This window comes from Schistocerca piceifrons, chromosome 3 (assembly GCF_021461385.2).
Source record: "Schistocerca piceifrons isolate TAMUIC-IGC-003096 chromosome 3, iqSchPice1.1, whole genome shotgun sequence".
NCBI classification, from domain to species: domain Eukaryota; kingdom Metazoa; phylum Arthropoda; class Insecta; order Orthoptera; family Acrididae; genus Schistocerca; species Schistocerca piceifrons.
In genome coordinates this window covers 579,070,515-579,097,968 of record NC_060140.1, presented here as the reverse complement: position 1 = coordinate 579,097,968, position 27,454 = coordinate 579,070,515, and the positions used below count along the sequence as shown (strand labels likewise).

General features: G+C 38.3%; 1 protein-coding gene and 1 non-coding gene across 3 annotated transcripts in view; both read right to left on the bottom strand.

The window, feature by feature from the left end:
- The window catches only part of LOC124788326 (nuclear hormone receptor HR96), a 124,497-nt gene that overhangs the window by 15,016 nt on the left and 82,027 nt on the right, over positions 1-27,454 (bottom strand). For both annotated transcript variants that reach the window (XM_047255564.1, XM_047255563.1), the window contains exons 6-7: positions 22,499-22,705; positions 11,736-11,945 (exon numbers count right to left, since the gene is read on the bottom strand). In XM_047255564.1, coding sequence (XP_047111520.1) covers positions 11,736-11,945; positions 22,499-22,705 — 417 coding nt within the window. The remainder of the gene's footprint in view (positions 1-11,735; positions 11,946-22,498; positions 22,706-27,454) is intronic.
- On the bottom strand, positions 25,584-25,658 carry Trnas-cga. Its single transcript has one exon. It is a non-coding gene; the product is annotated as a tRNA-Ser (tRNA).

Genomic DNA, 27,454 nt, shown 5'->3' with positions numbered 1-27,454 from the left:
AGGTGTAGTTGTCTTCTAAATTTGTACTTCATTGTGTCATAAGCTTGCACAGCAATGAGTTCCATTTGCTGTACTGCCTGAACATCTACCAGTCCACAAGAAAAGAGGTCCTGGAAAATTTGTAGTTTCTTGGAACTAGTATCTAAATCTGAGAACCATGACAACAACTCTTTCTTCAGATAACCAAGATGTTCCACTGCAAATAAAAGTGGAAAACTTGAACCACACCCACCATTCAGTGACAGACAAATGGTGATGTGTAAGAAAATTTTCTATCTGACACTGTGTCTAAAATGTATCTGTTTCTGTTTGAAAGCTTTAACATATGTGTAAAGATAACAAGTAACACTGTCCTCCCCTTGGAGTTTTTTATTCATTTCATTCAAATGGAAAGCAACATTAGCCAAGAATGCTAATTTCCATAGCCATTCTTTGTCTGACAGGACTTCCATAGGGTTGTTCTTCTCACTTATAAGTATTTCAAACTCTGTTCTCAAAGAAGAGAAGCTTGACAAAATTTTACCACAGTTAACCACCTTACAGCTGTGTGGTATGAGAGATCAATTGACAAAGATTCTACATCTTCTAGCAAAGACTTGAAATGGATTCCATGACATCGAATGAAATTGACAGTATACATTATGGACTTCATCATCCAGGACATATCCACTGACTTTGCACAAAGTGTTTCCTGATGAACTACACAGTACATTCTGAAGTGTTTGGTAACATCATTGGCTTCATATTCTGAGTTTAGTCTTCCAGTGAAACCTGAATATTTGCCACACATGTGGCAAATACAAACACAAAAAGAAAACAACACAATGCCATGCCTAATACAATGAAGGAAAACTGTTAGCATTCAAAACAGTTTCCAGTCATCTCAGAATGGATAAATACAGGTCCTGTACAATTGTCAAGGTTATCTTATCCCATTCATCTTACAAAATACTGCCAGGTTCAGGTAAGAGTGATGGAGGTGAATAGCGACCACACATCTTCTCTCCATAACAGACCACAAAGGCTCAATAATATTGAGATCTTGTGACTGTGGTAAACCACGGAGATGTTCACAAAACCAGTCCTGTACAATGTGAGCTGTCTGAAAAGGGGCCGTGTCATCTTGGAACACAACATCCCCACTGTCGAACAAACACTGTAGCAAGCGATGGATCTGAGCAGCCAAAATGCTCACACGATCGTTGGCTGTAATGTGACCTTGCAGAGCAATAATGGGGGTCATGAAACACCACAATATGACTGCTCAAATCATCAGCAAACCAAACCCCCGCACCCTCACAATGTTTCATTCTTGGTACATAAAATCACCCAGAAATTGGGAACCATGTGAAAGAAGTCACATGCAATCAAATGACTTTGTTCCATTGCACCACAGTCTAGGGCTTATGGCTTCATTCTCCTGTTACGGGCATTTGCATCATTGATGAGTGATTTTGGAATTCCAGCTTGTCCTACAAGTCTCTGCTTCGGGAGCTCCCTTCATATTATTATTTTTTGTGCTGACAGAATGTGCGAGTGCGACATTCAGTTTTCCAGTGACTTGCAGCTGTTGTCTTCTTATTTTTTCGTCACAGTCATCTTCAGTGATCATCTACCATCCTCACTTAACACACACTTCCATCCACATTGTGACTTAGCCTCTTGAATCACCAAACTGTTTGGCTACTTTGATTACATAAGCATCCATCATATGAGCATCAACAATTTTCCCATGTTTGAAATCACCTATCTCTGACATGAGGTGCTCACAACTATGCAAAACACTTATGATCACAACTGACATAACACACTGAGGACATTGCAAATGTGCCATTTGTGGTCAAAGAACAGCACAACCTGCACGCTTGGCTAGCAGAAACAATTCTACAGCTGTAATTGAAAGGCAGCTTTTAATCAAACTGTGTAACTTGTGTTTCTTTGTAGTTGTGTTAAGTATTGTATTCCTTCAAAACATCAATAACTTTGTTGTACATAACACATACTGGTTTGTTGTCTTCCTCTATAATGAAATATTAAATGGCCCATGTTATGTTTAAGATAAGGCCTATTCATTGTTCTATTTTGAGTTTACACATACTTAAAAGAAAGACAACTGGAAATAAGAAGAGATACAAACGAGCTGGAGGAATTGCATGTTATTTTTTAAAAAAATTTCTGAAGTGTTAATTGGATTAAATTCCTTTGTGAGCCAAATGTGGCCTGCAGGTCATGTTTTGGAGACCCCTGGAATGAACTATGGATACTATTAACAAGGCAAAATTTTTGTCTCATCTAAATATTCACACTTGAAATGATTGCCCTCTGATAAATTTCAACGTTTCAATTCAATGAACAACAATCACTCATCTGTTAATCAAAATCCCATACTTAAAACAGGAAAAAGGTTATTGACAACCAAAAAAATTGCTTCAAAAGATGTAACTGGGAAATGTATAATGTTAACACTGTTGAAAGTTTTGAAGATCCTATATTACTGTATGCAAAAGAAAAGAATCAATTAAACAGCAAATAGTAGTCAAAGAAAAAACAGTATGTACACACGGTACGGAGGACAAAAAATTATATGATTAAAGTCAATGCGTACTGAACAGGGCCAAAAATATACAAAAACAAAAACATTCACATTTTTCAATAGCAAAAATGCACTGTTAAAAATGTTGTTTTCAGAACATTTGTCAACTTTGTTAATTTTGACTGAAACATTATAATGTTACTTTTTTCTAGGCATACAGTACAATACTCTGAAATGATTTCGCACACAGTTTCATTATGAATATTCTACAATGAATCTTGGTTTTAAGAACTTCAGACAAAATCTTGAATTCATCCGATAAACCTGTTTGATGATAAACAGAAATAAATGTCATACAGTTGTAGACACACAGTGTGAGTGACGTAAGACGTAATGCCAGTTTTACTTCGCAAGTGGTTCCAGATATCGAAACAAGGTTTTTGGCACATGATTGTATACTAAGAGGAACAGACTTTTCTTATGTGATAAATAGTTAATTATTGTATCAATCAAATTAGTGAAGCTAGCATGATTTTTTAAAGAGAACAATATACTTTTTAACAGCATCTGAAAGTGCTCAAATAGACAGGTGTACCAATATAATCTTGTTGATTTTGAGGCTGAACTCTTCACAAAAGAATCTGAAAAATATTCTAAAACTGAAAGGCAGGTCAGCCAGAATCACCTATTGTGTTTTAAACATGCTCATGCCATGCTGTGTTGTTGCATCAATCCTTTCAATTGTTTACATGCCTGAACTGCAGAACTAGCAGAAATGGTGTTGTCTATCAGCAGGTCATTTCTGCTTCAACATTACTTGCATGCCAAAATATACACCAATGACAAGAAGTTAGACATGCTATTTTTATATGATGAATGTCAAAGAAATGCTGTACAAATGGTACAGTGGTAAAGAGACATCTATCCTGAACACTGCTGTCCATCACACCAGGCACTTGCATGAATTATTAGGTCACTAGTGCAAACAAGCAGCTTCAATTTCTGACAGAGCAAATGAAGATGCTTTTCTGGCTACATTGCTTACCAATCTGCATGACAGTGAGAGATGTAGTGCCAATGAATATGTGATCAGCCAGAGAAGTGTCATTCGCATATTGTATCGACATAAATTCCATCCTTATAATCTGTCACTACATCAGGCAGTCAGAGGATGTGAATTTTGAATGTCCATCTGCTCTGCATCAACTGGGAGATGACACTACATTTTTCCAACATGTGCTCTTTACTGGCACAGCTATGTTTACAAATCATGATAACGTAAATTTTCAACAATAGCTTTGTTGAACATCAATGACTATAGAGCAAAAAAATATGGTGCAGCATTATACAAAATTCCATTGTGGGACCTTACTTTACCGCAGAGATTTTAAATGCAAATAAGACTGCACAGTTGCTCATGAACATTATACTAGTGCTCCTACAAAAGGTACCACTGGAAAAGCAACAGTGTATGTGGTTCCAACACAATGGCTGTCCAGTGCAGTCTTCCTGTGCTACAATGCAAATACTGAATGAAGAGTTTCCTGAATGTTGGTTAGAACAGAAAACAGCAGTACAATAGCCGAGCAGGTGCCCTGATTTGACTCCTCTCGATTTGTTTTTACAGTGAGCGCTGAAAGCTGCAGTCTATCGTGAAGCTCCATCTACATTACACAGCATACAGCATGCGCTGTCGAACTGCCACAACATGCAATGGTTTAAGATAAAAAGAGAGATCCACCTGTGAAATCACACATGCCATATACCAGCTGTTAGGTAATCACTGTTCAACCTTTTATATCACGACGAGTACCACCAAGTTATCAGTTAGGGTGAATGGATATCCTTTGAGTCAATGTTAAACTGCTTCAGCACAGGTTTAAGTGACTTGTAAAACTATATTTCATAAACAAAAATATTTATTTTGCGGATAAAACGTCAGTCATTCTGAATAAAATGTATAGTTAAAAAAGTGTATTCCATCTAATTACAATGCCGAGTAGTATCTACAGAGATCTGTCTGAAAGCAGGTGTTTTACATCTGAGAAGCACTCAGGCATCTCCACGTAAAAACAGGTGTATTATTATTATTATTATTATTATTATTATATCATCATCATCATCATCATCAAATCTAAGGAATTAAAACAGTACTTTCTTTCTATCTTTCTTTCAGTGAATAGCGCCATTTATCATTATGAAGTATGAATAACCGACACTTGTTCCAGCTTTGACAAGTTAGCAGCAAAAGCTGAGGGTTTAAATGAGAAACTACCTGACTAATTGCTTCCACAAAAACCTGAAAACAAACAAACATTTGAAATTGTTTTCCTAAGCCCCATCTGATGCTCCAGAAGCTAGCATATGCTATAGATCATGTAGTTGGATAGGTAATCTACTCACCAAGTGGCAGCAAGGGAACACACATGTAAGAGGTATTAAAGTTTGGAAACTTTCAAAGCCAGTGGCTCTTTCTGCTGACAGAAGGGTTCAAGCGTAAGGAAGAAGAGTGAAGGAAAAGAACTGGTGAGGTTTAGGACAAGGATCAGAATTTGGGAAAGTTGCACAGAAACCCAGTTTGGGAAGACTTACCAGACAGGACGAGAAAGAAAGGCTGATTGTTGGGGACTGCACTGGACGAGATTTAAAAACCTTAGAACTTAAAGGTGGGAGATAGGATAAGATGCAAGATAGAGATTACTGTGTGAACATCATGTGTAAGTTAATAAGAGCCAAAAGCTAAGAGCATTTTATGTACAGAGGTGGGAGATGATGGCGAAAAATAAAAGGAAGTGAACAAAGGAATCGTTACTGTGAAGAAATGCTAGATGGTAGAAATTAATGTAAATTAAGGCTAGATGGATGGCAAGAACCGAGGAGTTGTAGCACCAGTCCCTACCTGCGGAGTTCTGAGAAACTGGTGTCTGGGGAAAGTATCCAGATGCCAAGTGTGATGAAACAGGTGCCGAGGTCAGAACTGTCATGTGAGAGCACACACTGCAATGGGATATTGTGTGTTGCTTACACCCAATCATCCTTACTGATAACTTGGTGGTAGTCATGCCAATATAAAAGGCTGAACAGTGTTTACCTAACATCTGGAACACAACGTATGTCATTTTACAAGTGAATCTCCCTTTGGTACTATTATGTTTTGGCACTTACAGGGTTGGTATAGGTGGTGGTAGGAGGATGTATAGTGTAAGTCTTACAGCGGGGTTATCATGGGGGTAGGAGCCATAGGATAGGGAGATGGGTGAAGAAGGGGCATATGGTCTGACGATGATACTGCAGAGATTGGAAGTGCAATGAGAAGGGAGCTGCAGAGGAGCAGGAAGGGAAACGTCACTGTTGAGTTAGGTTTAGGAAAAGGTGGGATAGATTTCGAGGTGAAGCAGTAGTTTAGGAGAAGGTGGGATAGCTAGGTCGTTTATGACAGTGGTGTTTCCCTTCCTGTCCCTCTACAGTTTCCTAAACAGTTTCACCATCAGCCACCACTCCTCTCCTACAACAGAGCTTGGCCAAGCTCCGTAAATCATGCTGCTTTGGTGAAGATCCTTCACACACAATGTCAACAGTAAATATCACTTTACAACTCACTCTCAAAATCATTCCAATGGCAAACCTGACATTGAACCCTGCCTTTAAACAGTCCCAACCATGATCCGAACTTGATCCATCACCACTACCTCAAAATCGTCCCTTACAAGCCTTCCAACAATTCCTCACATCCATAATTGCTTCACAACCCTTCCTCAGGTTCTTACAAAATGACCCTAACCTGTCCTCTGCAGAACTCCAGGCTCTTTAGTCCCCAAAAGCTGATGACTCCATCATTATGCTCCCAGCACCCAAAGTATCTAACACTATAGTGATACTTGACTAATGGGAGTATGTATGTGAAAGTCTACACCAGCTGTCAGACAACTATATGTACGTATCTGCTATCAAGATCCCATCCCTATGATTCAAACCGACCTGCAGCCACTCATTAAAATCTCAGTCCTTTTGAGGGACCTAACACCTCAGTCCACAGAACTTCTTATCCCACACAAACCATGCTCTTCCACCTTTCACCTTCTTCCTAAGATCCAAAAACCCAATCGTCCTAACTATCCCACAGTTGCTGGCTTCAAAGCACTACCAAATGTATATCTGCCTTAGTTGATTAGCACCTGCAACCCTCCTATAATCAAAGACATCAACCATTTCCTAGATCGTCTGAAATCTCTGTCCATGCCACTCTTGTCACACACTTGCTTGTCACCATTGCTGCCACACCACTTACATCTCCGTGTACATGTTCTGTCTCCTGTTGAAAATTTCCTCAATCGGCACGCACCTGATTTGAGTCCTATGACACCCTTCCTGCTCACCTTAATCAACTTTGATGGCTCCTTCCTATGTTACCATTTCCATGGGCTGCAGTGGGGGCTCTACTGGGATTCATAAGCCTTTGGCCTCTGGTTTGGTTTAGATACACTGATGACACCTTTGCCGAAGGGACTCAAGGTGAGGCTGATCTATTAAAATTCTTGGAATCTCTAAATACATTCTCCTAATTAAATTTCACATGGTCGTATTCCAAATCCCATGCCACTTTCCTTGACATTGATCTCATCCTTAAAGGAGGTCAAATACACACTTCTGTTCACACTGAACCTACAAAAATATGACAAAACTTACATTTTGACAGTTGCCATCCTTTCCATGTCAAACGTGCCCTCCCATACAGTCTTCACATTCGAGGCAAATTATCTGTTCAGATGCAGACTCTTTACAGCAATGCAACACCATTCTCACCTCAGCCTTCACAGGACGTAATTGCCGCAGAAGCCTAGTTCAAAAGCAGATTTCCCAGCCCATTACATCCAATCTTGGTACTGCTGAGCCCTTCAAAAAACATCTTAGGCATACACTTCCTGTCACTCAGTATTATCCTGGCCTTGCAAGTATTAAACAGCTGCTTTGATAAGGCTATGACTTCCTAAAATCATATCTTGAAATGAGGTCCATTCTGTCCCGACATTTTGCCCACTACACCTAGAATACTTTTTTGCCCCCTTCCAATCTTCGCAACATCCTTGTCAAACACTATGCCCCTTCTTCACCCAACTCCATACCTTACCTCTATGATCATCCTACTGTAAGACTTGCCCTATGGCCCCTCTCATCACCAGCTATACCAGCCCTGTAACTGGCAAAACACATGCTATCAAAAGGCGAGCCACCTTGAAATGAAACGTGTCGTATACAGCTGTTGGGTAAACACTGTTCGGCCTTTTACATTCGCAAGACTACCACCAAGTTATCAGTTAGGATGAATGGGTACAGGCAGAGAGTGTATACTGGCAACACACAACATCCTCTTGCAGAGTACCTTCTGCAACATGACCTCATGGCCCATTTCACCACACATGCCATCTGGTTTCTTCCCCCTGGCACTAGTTTCACAGAACTCCGTGGGTGGGAACTAGCAATACAACATATACTTGGTTCTTGCCAGCCACCTGGCCTTAATTTATGTTGATTTCTTCAGTCTCAGTATTTCCTCCACACTTATTCCTTTCTTCACTCCTATTTAGTTTTCTACAACTTTCATTTTCTTACCCGTCTATTTTTTGCCACTCTCTAGAACCTCTTTTCACATACAATGCACTTAGCTTTTTGCTTTTATTAACTTGTGAACAATATTTTGGCAGTAATCCCTGTCTTGCTTATTAGTGTATCTTCCACCTTTAAGCTTTCAGATTTTCAAATCTCATCCAGAGCAGTTCCCAACAATCAGTCTTTCCTTCTCACTCCATCCGGTTAAGTCTCCCCTGATGCGGGGTTCTGGACGAGTTTTCCAAACTCTAATCCTTTTCCTAAATCTCACCAACCCTTTTCTTTCATCCCTCTTCCTTCCCCATGGACCCTTCTGTCAGACAAAGGAGCCACTGGCTCGAAAAGCTTGCAAACTTTAATACCTTTTATATGTGTGCTTAACGAGTACATTTTCAATCTATCAAATTACATTACATTGTCAAAAACTGATTATTTTCATTGATATATGCCATAGAGCCCTCCACACACATCATCATAGCTGACCCTGTATCCATGTCATACGGGAACTGAGGTTTTATCTATGTAGTGTAGGCCTGGCTTGCTGCCTATAACAATATAGCTTTGCAAAAGAGCTCTGCTTGGAGAGTTTACACTGCAGTGGCTGACTCTGGCCACATCACTTTCCAATTATAGTACATTTCTTGGAGTCTTTCCAAGAGCTATTGAATTGTTCCAATACCTCAGTTGATACAAGAGTTCCAGTCAAAACATTACATGCTCCACAGCAAACTATCAACTGCAGAAAACCTGGAACTATTCTATTCACAAAATGAAAGGGGTGTTATGTCTTACATGACTCACCTGGTATTGTTGCTTTACAGGAAATTATCTTTATTGTGATCTAATAACAAAGCATTGTCTTATTCAAAGCATAATTTTTGCGGCCATTCCAAGTCTCATTGTGGAGTAGAGCTCTTTGGGCAGTATTATCTACAGAGATGAGATGAAATGAAATGGAATAGTGCCCCCCCCCCCCCAACCGAAAATCCTCCTTATCACACACACACACACACACACACACACACACACACACACACACACAGAGAGAGAGAGAGAGAGAGAGAGAGAGAGAGAGAGAGAGAGAGAGAGAGAGTCTCCCCAAAACTTGTGAATTAATTAACTCAATGATTTGTTTGTAATCATACAGAAAGAAAGAACAATATTGTTACGTGATAAAGATTATAGGTCTGATGAATGATAGACAAATATTTGAAGTGAGATGTGAATAGAGAAAATTGACTGTACAGCTGCAAACCATACCACCGCTGTGGATTCCACTCATTCATTCAATCATTCATTCAGGAGAATCAAACCACCCATTAATTAGTAAACAAATAACTTCTAACAATCCTTTCCCTGTGTGTCAACTCTTGTATTCTAATACAACAACTCAGAGATAATCATGAAACATTAATTTTTCATTTGAATAATAAATAAATAAAGGTAATTTTATGCCTTCTGTTCACTGATTAATGTTTTCATCTCCGATCACCCAATATAGACCTACTGATATTCCTTACAATGCTTTCTCTCCGATGTTCATGACTAATTCTGGAATGTGCATTTCAAAGAAACTGACCAGAGTCCACTCGTGGGTTTGCTAGTAACTGGATTATATCGGGCATGAAGATTTCCTGTATGAATATAAAATGGTTTAGTTCTCAAATGAGAAGACTTGTAAGAAAATATATCAACATCTAACTGCAAAGGCAAAACTGCCTGAAAATGATAGCATAATAGATTAAAATTGGTATGGGAAATCACAAAAAGTGAATCTGGTAAAGACTTGATGAGAAGGAAATCACATTTACAAATATTGATAACATCAATATTGGCAAAAAAGGCCTACCAAAGTCATAAATGATTATTTTATAAATGCTTCCAAAACACTTATCTCAAATTTTACAAAGTATGATAAACTTAAGCATGAGGTTAGTTTCACCATGAGGTAGTTTTAGTTTCAACATGAGGTAGTAAATGCGATTAAAAGCCACAAATGCAAAATGTTAGAAGGTGTAGATGACATACCAATGACAGCCCTTGGCTCACATTGCAAATTTTTCATTCACTGAGGGTGTTTTCCATCAAAGATCTAAAATTTTGGAAGTGGTGCCTTTATTCAAGAGTGGTAATAGGCATAAATTTGAAAATTATTTATCACTTATTTGACATCCACTTGGGAAGTTAGTGTGATGACTGTGTGACTGTGGATGGCCTGAGGATGCTTAATGTGAACCAAAACTGGCAGCCATTACATAAAATAAATATAATGTGACTAAAGAGTAAAACAAATACTTTTTATCTCACATTCCTAAATTGTTGTGTTGAATGGCCAAAGAACAAATTAAGAAATACAAGGGAATGAAAACTTACACCAAATAAAAATACAAGAACATACTATACATGAAGCCTCGTACAATGCTTTACCACAAATATATTACTTCTCCAATTCATGAAAGATGAACTATTAATTTATACAGGCCGACTTTATAATTTGCCTCATTATAGAAATATTGCCAAAAATTTCTGGAAAATTGTGTTAATTTTAAACTACTACTCTATCTACAAGCTGCAATTTTGTACAAGTGAATTACAGTACTCATTTTCAACATGTCTGTACCTTAAACATGTGATTATTGAGTGTTTTGTTACGAGCTGAATAAGACACAATTAACTATTCACTCCTTCTATGCCCATCACAGTTTTTTTGTCTTCAAGTCTACCATCTATTGTCGATTATATTAATTTTGTAATTTCCTGCAGGGGTCTTGAAGGTGAAAAAATGCTGCAGTACATGCAGGATGCTAACATTTTCATGTTTTCTTTGCTGTGTGTATCCTTACAGAGGTGCTAACAACAAAAGTATATGCACTTCAACGAACAGCAATAATCAGCTTTACCCCATCACTCAACTCAGAAAACTGGCAATAATTAAGGTTTTTTTTAACAGTTGCTAGCACTGTCACTTTTACATACAATTTGCATCAAATTTACTAAGACTTAATTTAATCATTTCCCTCATTATGTAATTATTTTCAATGAGGTACTTCGAAAGTGCCGTAAGACCAAACTGGTATGATAATACAGAAAAATTGATGGTTGCAGACAGTGGAGACATTAAAAAAAGAAAGTTTGGACAACAGCACACGTCACAATATCCACTTTACATTTTCACTAGTCTGTTAATAAAAACCATTGAGGATGAAATAAAAGAAACAAAACATGTACAGCAGAAGAAAGAGCTTTATATACTTTGAAGATAGTAAAAAAATAGTTTATGAAACTCTATTAGAACCCTTACACCAAAAATTTCAACTTTCCGGAGAATCTGATGGGACGTAAGGTAGATTAGGGTTTAATGTCATATAAATGATGAAGTGATTTGTGGTGTACGGAAATATGGATGGAAGTTTGCGACGTCTCTTCCAAAACAATCATCCCACCATTCACCTTAACTTTTAATTTCCAGAAACCTTGGAAAACTGGGATCTGGTTGAGTTGATATGGATTTGAATCCCTGGCCTCCAAAATGCAATACCAGTGTCTTAACCCCTGCATCACCTCATCTGGTCTAAGAAAACAAGTCTTACTATACCTGTTCCAGTCGGATAACATCATCATGAACAACCCTTGGCCGGTCAGGTGTGAACAGTGTAATTGCACTCAAAATAAGCATTATATTTTCATCTGTGCGCCATTCTGGGTCAAATGTTCGAAGAAATCTCTGATGCTCCTCATATATGTTTCCATTTGCTTCTTTCAGCACATCAACTTTAACATTAAAAGCCTCTTTTGAGTGTGGTATCTGCAAACCAAATTAAAATATATCTGTTAAATTAAATTAACTATTAAAATCACATAACTTGTGAAATCCTTTTTACAAATACCTGTCTCACAATATTTCTATTTTCATAACTGCATACAGAGAACGTACACAATGGTTCATGAGACATTGAAGATACTGGGTGATCAAAAAGTCAGTATAAATTTGAAAACTTAATAAACCACGGAATAATGTAGACAGAGAGGTAAAAATTGACACACATGCTTGGAATGGCATGGGGTTTTATTAGAACAAAAAAAAAAAAAAAGTATTGCTAGACTCATGAAAGATCTCTTGCGCACGTCGTTTGGTGATAATCGTGTACTCAAGCCGCCTCTTTCGTCATGCTTGGCCTCCCAGGTCCCCAGACCTCAGTCCGTGCAATTATTGGCTTTGGAGTTACCTGAAGTCACAATGTACATCTACATTTATACTCCACAAGCCACCCAACGGTGTGTGGCCCAGGGCACTTTACGTGCCCTTTCCTGTTCCAGTCGCGTATGGTTCACGGGAAGAACGACTGTCTGAAAGCCTCCTTGCGCGCTCTAATCTCTCTAATTTTACATTCGTGATCTCCTCGGGAGGTATAAGTAGGGGGAAGCAATATACTCGATACCTCATCCAGAAACGCACCCTCTCGAAACCTGGCGAGCAAGCTACACAGCGATGCAGAGCGCCTCTCTTGCAGAGTCTGCCACTTGAGTTTGTTAAACATCTCCGTAACGCTATCACGGTTACCAAATAACCCTGTGACGAAACGCGCCACTCTTCTTTGGATCTTCTCTATCTCCTCCGTCAACCCGATCTGGTACGGATCCCACACTGATGAGCAACACTCAAATATAGGTCGAACGAGTGTTTTGTAAGCCACCTCCTTTGGTGATGGACTACATTTTCTAAGGACTCTCCCAATGAATCTCAACCTGGTACCCGCCTTACCAATAATTCATTTTATATGATCATTCCACTTCAAATCGTTCCGCACGCATACTCACAGATATATTACAGAAGTAACTGCTACCAGTGTTTGTTCCGCTATCATATAATCATACAATAAAGGATCCTTCTTTTTATGTATTCGCAGTACATTACATTTGTCTATGTTAAGGGTCAGTTGCCACTCCCTGCACCAAGTGCCTATCCGCTGCAGATCTTCCTGCATTTCGCTACAATTTTCTAATGCTGCAACTTCTCTGTATACTACAGCATCATCCGCGAAAAGCCGCATGGAACTTCCGACACTATCTACTAGGTCATTTATATATATTGTGAAAAGCAATGGTCCCATAACACTCTCCTGTGCACGCCAGAGGTTACTTTAACGTCTGTAGATGTCTCTCCATTGAGAACAACATGCTGTGTACTGTTTGCTAAAAAGTCTTCAATCCAGCCACACAGTTGGTCTGATGTTCCGTAGGCTCTTACTTTGATTATCAGGTGACAGTGCAGAACTGTATCGAACGCCTTCCGGAAGCAAAGAAAAATAGTATCTACCTGGGAGCCTGTATCTAATATTTTCTGGGTCTCATGAACAAATAAAGCGAGCTGGGTCTCACACGATCGCTGTTTCCGGAATCCATGTTGAGTCCTACATAGTAGATTCTGGGTTTCCAAAAACGTCATGATACTCGAGCAAAAAAATGTTCTAAAATTCTACAACAGATCGACGTCAGAGATATAGGTCTATAGTTTTGCGCATCTGCTCGACGACCCTTCTTGAAGACTGGGACTACCTGTGCTCTTTTCCAATCATTTGGAACCTTCCATTCCTCTAGAGACTTGCGGTAAACGGCTGTTAGAAGGGGGGCAAGTTCTTTCGCGTACTCTGTGTAGAATCAAATTGGTATCCCGTCAGGTCCAGTGGACTTTCCTCTGTTGAGTGATTCCAGTTGCTTTACTATTCCTTGGACACTTATTTCGATGTCAGCCATTTTTTCGTTTGTGCGAGGATTTAGAGAAGGAACTGCAGTGCAGTCTTCCTCTGTGAAACAGCTTTGGAAAAAGGTGTTTAGTATTTCAGCTTTATGCGTGTCATCCTCTGTTTCAATGCCATCATCATCCCGGAGTGTCTGGATATGCTGTTTCGAGCCACTTACTGATTTAACGTAAGACCAGAACTTCCTAGGATTTTCTGTCAAGTCGGTACATAGAATTTTACTTTCGAATTCACTGAACGCTTCACACATAGCCCTCCTTACGCTAACTTTGACATCGTTCAGCTTCTGTTTGTCTGAGAGGTTTTGGCTGCGTTTAAACTTGGAGTGAAGCTCTCTTTGCTTTCGCAGTAGTTTCCTAACTTTGTTGTTGAACCACGGTGGGTTTTTCCCGTCCCTCACAGTTTTACTCGGCACGTACCTGTCTAAAACGCATTTTACGATTGCCTTGAACTTTTTCCATAAACACTCAACATTGTCAGTGTCGGAACAGAAATTTTCGTTTTGATCTGTTAGGTAGTCTGAAATCTGCCTTCTATTACTCTTGCTAAACAGATAAACCTTCCTCCCTTTTTTTATATTCCTATTAACTTCCATATTCAGGGATGCTGCAACGGCCTTATGATCACTGATTCCCTATTCTGCACATACAAAGTCGAAAAGTTCGGGTCTGTTTGTTATCAGTAGGTCCAAGATGTTATCTCCACAAGTCGGTTCTCTGTTTAATTGCTCGAGGTAATTTTCGGTTAGTGCACTCAGTATAATGTCACTCAATGCTCTGTCCCTACCACCTGTCCTAAACATCTGAGTGTCCCAGTCTATATCTGGTAAATTGAATTCTCCACCTAACACTATAGCATGCTGAGAAAATTTATGTGAAATGTATTCCAAATTTTCTCTCAGTTGTTCTGCCACTAATGCTGCTGAGTCAGGAGGTCAGTAAAAGGAGCCAATTATTAACCTAGCTCGATTGTTGAGTGTAACCTCCACCCATAATAATTCACAGGAACTATCCACTTCTACTTCACTACAGGATAAACTACTACTAACAGCGACGAACACTCCACCACCGGTTGCATGCAATCTATCCTTTCTAAACACCGTCTGTACCTTTGTAAAAATTTCGGCAGAATTTATCTCTGGCTTCAGCCAGCTTTCTGTACCTATAACGATTTCAGCTTTGGTGCTTTCTATCAGCGCTTGAAGTTCCGGTACTTTACCAATGCAGCTTCGACAGTCTACAATTACCATACCGATTGCTGCTTGGTCCCCGCATGTCCTGACGTTGCCCCGCGCCCGTTGAGGCTGTTGCCCTTTCTGTACTTGCCCAAGGCAAGTCATGATCGACCGACATCTCTGGGGATGCTGAAAGACAACATCCGCCAATGCCTCACCATAACTCCGGACATGCTTTACAGTGCTGCTCAAAACATTATTCCTCGACTACAGCTATTGTTGAGGAATGATGGTGGACATATTGAGCATTTCCTGTAAAGAACATCATCTTTGCTTTGTCTTACTTTGTTATGCTAATTATTGCTATTCTGATCAGATGAAGTGCCATCTGTAGGACTTTTTTGAACGTTTGTACTTTTTTTGGTTCTAATAAAACCCCATGTCATTCCAAGCATGTGTGTCAATTTCTACCTCTCTATCTACATTATTCCGTGATTTATTCAGTTTTCAAATTTATACTGACTTTTTGATCACCCAGTATATTAAACAGTACATTGTCCGTAACTGAAACAAAAGAATGGTGAAAATATGGCCATCACCGTGTTACTCATGTGTAGATTTCTATTGGTGTATGTCTGAAACTCAAAATTTTGGCTGCGATGTTTTGCTACACATGAAATATACAGGTTTCACAAAAGCACTAACAATGTTTTGCTTCTTGTGGTTGCTTCTGCATAGATTTTTTTTTTTTAATCATCAGTCTTCTCACTGTTCTGATGTGGCCTGCCACAAATTCCTCTCTTGTGCCAACCTCGAGATCTCAGAGTAGCACCTGCAATGAACGTCCTCAATTATTTGATGGATGTATTCCAATCTCTGTCTTCCTCTACAGTTTTTACCCTCCACAGCTCCCTCTATGCTACTGAAGTTATTCTGTGATGTCTTAAAAGATGTCCTATCTTCTGTCCCTTCTTGTTGTCAGTGTTTTCAATATATGAAAATGCATATTACTCACAGATAAGTATCAACTTCTGAACTACAGTGTTTACTAAAATTATAGAAGTTATTGCAAACATCAATATAAAAGAATTAGTAGCAGAAGATGGACTCAGAATTTCCTCATTATCGATTTCAGAGAGAAAAGAAAGAATCTGAAAGATTTGCAAATTTAAAAACTGTGCAAGAAGTATACCAATCTAAAACTATGCGGGTAACTTATTTTCTCTCTGCTTGTGTCTGTATGTGTGGATGGATATGTGCGTGTGTGCGAGTGTATACCTGTCCTTTTTTCCCCCTAAGGTAAGTCTTTCCGCTCCCGGGATTGGAATGACTCCTTACCCTCTCCCTTAAAACCCACTTCCTTTCGTCTTCCCCTCTCCTTCCCTCTTTCCTGATGAGGCAACAGTTTGTTGTGAAAGCTTGAATTTTGTGTGTATGTTTGTGTTTGTTTGTGTGTCTATCGACCTGCCAGCGCTTTCGTTCGGTAAGTCACCTCATCTTTGATTTTATATATAATTTTTGCCACGTGGAATGTTTGCTTCTATTATATTAACTTATTTTCTCCCTTCACAGTATCTTGGGGCTTCCTTTTTTAGCAATGCACAATACTACTTGTAACTTTTCCAATGTGCATCAGCGTGTGTACAAGTCTCCATATTTTACTCTGAAATTATCAGCTGTTGTTGCTGTCGTCTTCAGTCCTGAGACTGGCTTGATGCAGCTCTCCATGCTACTCTATCCTGTGCAAGCTCTCCCAGTACTTACTGCAACCTACATCCTTCTGAATCTGCTTAGTGTATTCACCTCTTGGTCTCCCTCTATGATTTTTACCCTCCACTCTGCCCTCCAAAGCTAAATTTGTGATCCCTTGATGCCTCAGAACATGTCCTACCAACCAGTCCCTTCTTCTTGTCAAGTTTCGCCACAAACTCCTCTTCCCCCCATTTCTTATCAATATCTCCTCATTAGTTATATGATCTACCCATCTCATCTTCAGCATTCTTTTGTAGCACCACATTTCAAAAGCTTCTATTCTCTTCTCGTCCAAACTATTGATCGTCAAATTTCTCTTCTTCAGAAACGCTTTCCTTGCCATTACCAGTCTACATTTTACATCCTCTCTACTTCAACCATCATCAGTTATTTTGCTCCCCAATATATCAAAACTCCTTTACTACTTTAAGTGCCTCATTTCCTAATCTAATTCCCTCAGCATCACCCGATTCAATTCGACTACATTCCATTATCCTCGTTTTGGTTTTGTCAATGTTCATCTTATATCCTCCTTTCAAGACACTGTCCATTCCGTACAATTGCTCTTCCAAGTCCTTTGCTGTCTCTGACAAAATTACAATGTCATCGGTGAACCTCAAAGTTTTTATTTCTTCTCCATGGATTTTAATACCTACTCCGAACTTTTCTTTTGTTTCCTTTACTGCTTGCTCAATATACAGATTGAATAACATCGGGGAGAGGCTACAACCCTATCTCACTCCCTTCCCAACCGCTGCTTCCCTTTCATGCCCCTCGACTATTGTAACTGCCATCTGGTTTCTGTACAAATTGTAAATAGCCTTTCGCTCCCTGTATTTTACCCCTGCCACCTTTAGAATTTGAAAGAGAGTATTCCAGTCAACATTGCCAAAAGCTTTCTCTAAGTCTACAAATGCTAGAAAAGTAGGTTTGCCTTTCCTTAATCTATTTTCTAAGATAAGTCATAGGGTCAGTACTGCCTCATGTGTTCCAACATTTCTACGGAATCCAAACTGATCTTCCCGGAGGTCGGCTTCTACCAGTTTTTCCATTCGTCTGTAGAGAATTCGCGTTAGTATTTTGCAGCTGTGACTCATTAAACTCATAGTTCGGTAATTTTCACATCTGTCAACACCTGCTTTCTTTGGGATTGGAATTATTATATTCTTCTTGAAGTCTGAGGGTATTTCGGCTGTCTCATACATCTTGCTCACCAGATGGTAGAGTTTTGTCAGGACTGGCTCTCCCAAGGCCGTCATTAGTTCCAATGGAATGTTGTCTACTCCCGGGGCCTTGTTTTGACTCAGGTCTTTCAGTGCTCTGTCAAACTCTTCACACAGTATCGTATCTCCCATTTCATCTTCATCTACATCCTCTTCCATTTCCATAATATTGTCCTCAAGTACATCGCCCTTGTATAGACCCTCTATATACTCCTTCCACCTTTCTGCTTTCCCTTCTTTGCTGAGAACAGGGTTCCCATCTGAGCTCTTGATATTCATACAAGTGGCTCTCTTTTCTCCATGGGTCTCTTTAATTTTTTCTGTAGGCAGTATCTATCTTACCCCTAGTGAGATAAGCCTCTCCATCCTTACATTTGTCCTCTAGCCATCTCTGCTTAGCTGTTTTGCACTACCTGTCGATCTCATTTTTGAGACGTTTGTATTCCTTTTTGCCTGCTTCATTTATTGCATTTTTATATTTTCTCCTTTCATCAATTAAATTTAATATTTCTTCTGTTACCTAAGGACTTCTACTAGCCCTCGTCTTTTTACCTTCTTGATCCTCTGCTGCCTTCACTAGTTCATCCCTCAGGGCTACCCATTCTTCTTCTACTGTATTTCTTTCCCCCATTCCTGTCAAGTGTTCCGTTATGCTCTCCCTGAAACTCTGTATAACCTCTGGTTTAGTCAGTTTATCCAGGTCCCATCTCCTTAAATTCCCACCTTTTAGCAGTTTCTTCAGTTTTAATCTACAGTTCATAACCAATAGATTGTGGTCAGAGTCCACATCTGCCCCTGGAAATGTCTTATAATTTAAAACCTGATTCCTGAATCTCTGTCTTACCATTACATAATCTATCTGAAACCTGTCAGTACCTCCAGGCTTCTTCCATGTATACAGCCTTCTTTTATGATTCTTGAACTAAGTGTTAGCTATGATTAAGTTATGCTCTGTGCAAAATTCTACCAGACGGCTCCCTCTTTCATTTCTTATCCCCAATCTATATTCACCTACTATGATTCCTTCTCTCCTTTTTCCTACTCTCAAATTCCAGTCACCCATGACTATTAAATTTTTGTCTCCCTTCACTACCTGAATAATTATCAGCTAAAATGTTCTGAATTAGTATTAAGCTGGAAGTGCAGTCCCTTCTAATTGGCTATAACCATGAAAAGTAATAATGTGTATAACAGATCCTATTAATACACAGTTTAGGATCTTCCATGATAGGTATAAAAATGACTAAGGGATTGGGACCTCTGCACAATCGAATAGTGAATGTTGAACATAAAATTTGACTATAGTTAAAAGCTTAGCACATTCACTGCCATTCCTTCACTTTTCTTTCCACTGTTACCTTTCCAAAACCAATCAATTTTTATTTCATAATTAGAACTCTCTCACATTATGTCATTGACAAAAATATATTTCATTCATTTTTCAGGACAGGTGAATATAAAAGCATTATCTCTAGAAGATGAATCCAGATAGACACATGTATCAATAAATATGTAGACAATTTCACTTTCCCTACGAAATCTTGGTCTCTACCTACTGCTGCCCTCAGTAACATGATGATAATCATTAACGGCATGTGCCTTAAGGTATGATTTTCTTCCTCCTTCCTCATTATTTAATTGACCAAGGAGGAAACATAAAAAGGCAACAAATGAAGCAGACAAATGAGAATAAAGCTATATAAAAAATGAGATAGACAGAAAACGCAGAATGGCTAAGCAGGAATGATCGAGGACAAATACAAAGCTGTAGAAGCATTCATGACTATGGAAAAGGCACATGCCACCTAGGGGAAAGTAAGGCAGTCTTTGGAGAAAAGAGAAGCAGCCGTATGACTATCAAGAGTTCAGATGGCAAGCCAGTACTAAGCAAATAAGGGTAAGGTGGGAACAATATATAGAAGGGCTATACAGCACACATGAACTTTAACCCAATATTATAGGAAAGGAACAAAGAGCAACTGAAAGTGAGATGGGAGATATGGTACTGGGAGAATAATTTGAAGAGCACTGAAAGACCTACACAGAAACAAGGTCCCTGGAATAGATGACATTCCACCAGAATTATTGAGTACCTTGAGAGAGCCAGCCAAGACAAAATTATTCCAACTGTTGTGCAAGATAGATGGGACAGGTAAAATACCCTTACACTTCAAGAGTTAGACAGTCTCATGTTTCATGGATCATTTTGCACAATAAATCGTAATGATGTGGAATGAGTCATTTTAAATTCACATTGCAAATTAATTTGTAAATATGGCTACATGTTGAACATTCATAAGATGCTTTTTTTATTTTTTTTATTTACAGATGCGAGTTAGTAAATTCTACTCACCATCTTTTACACATTACAATAGCAGAAATTCTCCTTTGCAACAGGAGTTGTCACAGAGAACCTTTGTTTCCAAATTTTACTTGCTGTCTGTCTGACATTTTATATCACTGGGTGTGTGATAAAAAATTTTAGTTGCAGCATTGTGCACCTCTTCTTGTGACAACATTAATGTGGAGTAATGAAAGTCATTTTTCCTTCTGGCATTGTAATTATGTACATTACTGTTCATTTTGAACTGTGGTGGATTATTTACAGCAAACTTCAAGATGGAATAAATATACTCTGAAGCACTAGTCAGAAGGCAAAACTCCTTAAACAGTTGTTTACAACATTATCAAGCATGAGCACCACATATTATTTCTTACAGTGCTTTTCTGCACTGACTTTGAACAGAGTGCTTTCTGATGAATGAGAATTTCTCTGTCAGAGCATCTGTGAATAGGAGATTTTTATAAGAAAGAGGTAGAGCACTGTGAAACAGTTATAACTGGTGCATTCTCACCACATCCACTTGTAGTATTTCATAACCCTTTGATAGCATAATTTACAGGAATAAGTGTTTGAACAAGCTGTGTATGTTATACATATTACTTTGTTTCATTAAAAGTACACAAAAATACTGTGACCTTAAGTTCAAACATTAAGTTCAATAATCACGCAGCAGAACACATATACGACATTCTCTCTATGTAAATTGTATGCAACACTGCTGGACAGACCAGCAGAAAGTACAGTGTTTGTACAGACACAATCTTCTTTCTTTTGTGTCTTTCATAACTTAAATATGTCATACATTTTATGAATAAAGATTCTTGATTTAACAGTGCCTCTCCATTAATCAGTTACAATAAAATCTGTTTATGCATGTCCTATTTAGTTTTCCCACGTTACACTTTGTGCAATTCAGAAAATGTGTTAAATATTTGTTGTCTAAAGTAGTTTAGGGAAAACCAAGAAAAACCTACTTTTAAATGGCTGGATGGGGATTTGAACCAACTGTCTTTTCAAATGTGAGTCCAGTGTCTTTGATGAAGACACTGAACATCTAACTTTCTGTTTCATTCAACAATGAAGTTTCAACAAGATTTTCAATGCAAAGTATATGTAATAATAACGTTCTGGTATGTTAAACTTCCTGGCAGATTAAAACTATGTGCCAGACCGAAACCCTAACTCAAGAGCTTTGTCCTTCATAGGCCAGTGCTCTACCAACTAAGCTACCCAAATATGATTCATGACCCACCTCACAACTTTACTTTGCTAGTACTTCAACTCTTGCCTTCCAAACTTCACAGAAGTTCTGCAAAACCTGTGGGTCTAGCACCCCTGGAAGAAAGGATATAGCAGAGATATGGCTTAGCCACAGCCTGGGGGATGTTTCCAGATTGAAATGTTCACCCTGCAGCAGACTGTGCACTGATATGAAACTTCCTGGGAGATTAAAACTGTATGCTGGAACGAGACTCAAACTCAAGACCTTTGCATTTCATGGGCAAGTGCTCTATTAACTGCATTACCCAAGTATGACTCACAACCCATCCTCACAATTTTACTTCCATCACTACCTCTGTTGGTAGAGCACTTGCTCATGAAAGACAAAGGTCCGGAATTCAAGTCTCGGTCCAGCACACAGTTTCAAACTGCCAGGCATAGATCCGGAATTCAAGTCTCGGTCCAGCACACAGTTTCAATCTGCCAGGAAGTTTCATATCAGTGCACGTGTTTTGGTATGTGTTCTCAAATAACTCTTTTTTCTTTTTTTAAAAGAAAAAACATTGCAATAAACCTGTTATTCTGGAGTAAGATGCACTTAAAGAAATTGAAAATATTTAATACTCGAGAAAGGAAGAAGAAGCAATTTATGATCTGCTAAACATAGCTGACAGAGGTACCATGCAAGTTGGATAACAAAAGCACATTTGTTTACTTTTGGCACATCTAAATGAAAATGTACCAGTTACATGCTTGTAAATTCAAATTTTAACCTGCGGCCTGTTTAAGATGACTGTCTTTTTGTAATCTAATGCTACAATAGATATCAATTGTCTATATAAAAATATGTTTTATGGATTCCTACTAACTTAAGAAAGTACTTACCTTCCAAATATGATTGTCTGGATCATAAGACATGGCACTACGTAGCATTAGTATTTCTGTGCAGCCTCCTTTCAGCAGAGCTACTTGATCTTCCTGACACATATTTTTAAATGCATTTATTTTCTTTGCTGTTTTTATCAGTCGACGTATGGCAACAGCAGTTAAATTTATCACATCAAGTAAAACTGGAGCTTCATTCACACTGGCCTTTAAAATAACAGAAAATGTTTAGTTGCACTCTCCCCACATGGCAGTGACTAAATTTCAGCATCTTTGAAATGCCATAATATTAAATACAAGTAAAAATACTGAATTTGATATTCCTAAACCGTTTTAATACAGCAGACCATAATATCATTCCTCCCTCCAATCATTGTACAAATTTTGAAATTGAAAATCGACAATGGTGATAGCAGAATAACAAATCAACTAAAATTTTTCAAAAGTGGAAAAGCATCTGGATCAGATGAAATACCTATATGAACATACAGAGATTATGTGAAAGAACTTGCTCCCTTTCTAGCAGTAGTTTGTCGTAAGTAGTTGGAATACTAAAGGATACCTAGCAACTGGAAAAAATCACATCATTCCCATTTTCAAGAGGATCATAGGTCATACACATATAGTTAAACACATGTATCACTGAGGTCTGACTTGTTAAATTATGGAACATGTTCTATGCTCACATAATATGACATTTTTGAAGAATGAAAATCTTGTGCAAATCCACATGCATTCTGCAATGGATTCTGCAAACTGTGATACTGTGCAACTCGGCTCAAACTGCTTGTCAATAAGGTCCAAAGTGCCATAGATAATGATGCCCAGGTTGTGTTGTGTTGTGTTGTATTCCTCAAATTCTAAAAGGCATTCAGTATAGTTTCGCGCTGTTGTTTAGGGAACAAAATACAAGCGTACCTAGTATAAACAGATTTGTGATCGATAGATGTTATTTCTGTGGTACCCCAAGGGAAAGTTATAGGACCATTACTGTTTTGAAAATATATAAATGATCTAGTGCATAATTTTGGAAGCTCCACGAGGCTTTTTGTAGATGATCCTGCTGTCTACAGGTAGTGTAAAACATTAGACGACTTTACCAAAATGCAGGAAGATCTTTGCAAGATTGTTCACTGGTGCAGCAACTGGCAGTTAACCCTGAAACATAAATAAATATAACATACTGCACGTTAATAGATGAAGAAATCCACTGTCACTGAATAACATTATTGGCAACAAATCACTGTTAACAGTCATTAACTGTAAAATACATAGACATAACCACCTGGAGTCACCTAAAGTGGAATGACCCTACAAAACAAATTGTAGGAAAAGCAAATACCATGCTCAGATTTAACTGGAAGAATGTAATTCATCCGTGAAAGAAGTGCCATATAAAGCAGTTGCTCAATGTGTTCTTGAGTACTGCTTATCAGTCGGGGACCTTCATCAGGTTATGTTAACAGAGGAGGCAGAGAAACTCAAACAGAGAATGGTGCAATTTGTCATGGGAACATTTAGTCAGTTTGGGAGCATTGCAGAGAAGATCAACAAACTCCAGTATCAGATGCTACAAGAGAAGCATTGTGCATCACAGAGAAGAGGTTCATTACTGACATTCCGAGAAAGCATTTTCAAGAAAGAGGCAGGCAACATATCACTTCTGCCCACAATTTCTTACAACATGACAAAAATGAGAAAAATCAGAGCAATTACAGATCATAGTAATTGTTCTTCCCACACATCATTTGAGAATGGTGTAAGGAAGACGAGCACAGATAGTGGCACCAGAAGTACCTTCCACCACAGACCGTATGGTTGTTTGCAGAGTACAGATGCAGGTGTTTCCTTTTAAATCTATAAGTCAGAAGCACTTTCCACAAAATTAAGGAGCAGAAAGCACAAATTGGGCAAAGCACAAATTCAATGATGATCCAACATGAAATTGTTTGTGATTTTACACTGACTTCTGTTCCACTTTATCAGTGCTCCATTCTCAAAGAAACTGTTCTCTCATCAGTGATATACACTTAGGAAAACATTTGAAGCAACCTTCTCTTTTATTACATGAGAAAAAAGAAGGAAACTTGCTTCTGGCTCCAGCCACTAGTCACTGTCTATTTGACACTTCAGATTACAAAATATTCCTTTTACACAGGAAAATAAATCAGGCAATTTTATGCAATGATCACTGTTTTGGGTTGCAAGTCCTGTAAAAATCATGTGCTGCCCATTCTTACAGGGTTCCAATTTAGAACTTTCTAAAAGATCAATTCATAGTTTGACAGGTTGTGCAACATTTGTGCTATATGTTTGAAGAAGCAGTTAACAGTTTTTCCACTAATAAAGAAGTTGTAAAAATAAATTAATGATAAGAGTGTAAACTAAACTATTTAATTGTTAACCCTGGTTGCACACTCTGTTCTCAAAGTGTGTACAGGCAGCATACAAGCCCCATTAACAAATATAATAAACAAGATCTTCAATGCATTACTTTTCCAGAGTACCTAAAGCACACACAAGTTGTGCCCTTGCTAAAGAAAGGTAAAGTGAAGAATACTGAAAACTAACACCAGTTTCACTACTGCTTACATTCTCAAAAACAACTGAATAAGTTGTTGAAGGTAGACTAATGAGTTACACAGATAAACAATCTTTTTAATGAAGCAAAGCTTGATTCCTGAAGTGGGAGGAATACAATATCACTATTACATAGTTCACAAAAGGTCATAACAACAATGACTATGTGTTACAGTCTTGTTCTTAGACTTGCCCAAGGCTGCTAGGTGTCAGAGGAATAGCAAGCACGTAATTCACATATTTGTTGCTGACAAATTTTTAGTAAATCAACTGTCAGACAATAAACATATAAAAATAGGTCTTCCTCAGGATACTGTTTTTGGTGCAGTTCTGTTTTTAACATACATCACTTATTTTCCAGACAGTATAAGATACGAAGAAAAGGTTTTCTTTGCTGATGGCAGCAATGTCACATTAATTGATAAAACATCAGAACTCCTGAATGAGATTTCCACTCTGCAGCGGAGTGTGCGCTGATATGAAACTTCCTGGCAGATTAAGACAGTGTGTCGGACCGAGACTCTAACTCGGGACCTTTGCCTTTCGAGGGCAAGTGCTCTACCAACTGAGCTACCCAAGCACGACTCACACCCCGTCCTCACAGCACACACTCCACTGCAGAGTGGAAATCTCATTCTGGAAACATCCCCAAGGCTGTGGCTAAGCCATGTCTCTGCAATATCCTTTCTTTCAGGAGTACTAGTTCTGCAAGGTTCGCAGGAGAGCTTCTGTTAAGTTTGGAAGGTGGGTGATGAGGTACTGGCTGAATTAAAGCTGTGAGGATGGGGCGTGAGTCGTGCTTGGGTAGCTCAGTTGGTTATCTTTACAGCACTAAGTGAGTTGTACATATCAGGGAAAACATTATTAAGTACTTTACTAATAATTCTATACATAATCACTGACTAAAGCCAGTTTGGATTTACAGTTAGCAGGGAAAAACAACCGAAAAGCTCTAAACAGCATTTTCTATGAGGGAACAAAATTGTATTGTAAATTGCTCAAGAAGATGGAAGAAATTACTCAAACACATCTCTTTAAAAAGGTTACCAAAACATTGCTCACAATTAATGCATACCATGCAATCAAGGACAGCTTAGAGGATTCAGAATAGTGGTTAATAATGTAAGGGGATAACTACAACACCTTGTCACACGACAATAGTGTGGGGCTTTTGGAGGAGTATCATGTCCAAACATCTATAGTGCATGATAGTAATATCTTATCATTCTTCCGAATTCAACATCTCACTGATCATGAGGGTATGCTAGCTCAGTTTTCCAGGGAGACTGAAACAAGGACATGGTGATGTGCATGACACATGATAGCATGTTGTGATCCTGGAATCAGTTTTCTGATCATATTGAAAGGAGTGCAGCAAAGAAGCATAGCAGCACTTTTGGTCCGGAAGTCAGCAGCAGGTGCCTGCAGTGTGTGCAATGACAGTGTAGCGATTATTTTGTCTCGGGCTTGCGGCATGATGGATGTCTTTTAATGATACTGTAATAATAGTGTTGCACCAAAATGATTTTTGTGAAAGAAAAATTGTTTAAGGCAGTGAGATCAAGTAAATAAAATAAGATAATTTTCCATCCACCATCTCAGATTTGGGTGAAACTTGGCTTATTTATTTTTGCCTACAGATATAAGTAACCATACCGAATTTTAAGATTTTATCCCTCTCCATTTTAATTTTATAATCTGTTAAAGCTTGAAAGTTATGACACTTTTACTGCAATGTTACAAAATGACACTGCTAACATTTTTAAAATAAATTACAATATTTTGATCGTCCAGTCTCTGGAGTATTTGGGGATTAAGTACCTATTCTGAAATATAATGAATAATCAGATTCATCAAACTTCTTTGAGTAAACCCACCAAGGCACAAAAAAAGATACTTTCTAATTTGTTATTTATTTTGGGGAAAAAAATAAATAAACATTTTAGCATTACACTGAACGTCATGTAAAGAAAAAGGTTTGGTCCCAGTAATACATTTTTTTTCCAAAATAACTCTCTAAGCTTCGACTATCTCATGGGAAAATAAAATTAGGTCTTTTGGTTCCTTTGGAGTATTTTTCCTGCTACACTGGATATTTTAAATCTTTTTTAGTCATCTCCAAAATCTATTATTGTTCACTCAACTGTAAAATCCAATTTTGGAGAATTTTTAGTAATTTTTTCAGTGTAATTCAAACTTCTACATTTTCTGGTATCCTTTCTTTATGTGGATGAAGATAAAGCAATAATTGTTAACAGCAAATTGTTGCAACAGTATCTGAAGCACCGATTGGTTTACTTTGTAGGCTTTGATATTTAATTTTTATTATCTGATTTCCAAGTGTGCAAAACCCCACCAATAACATACAAACACATA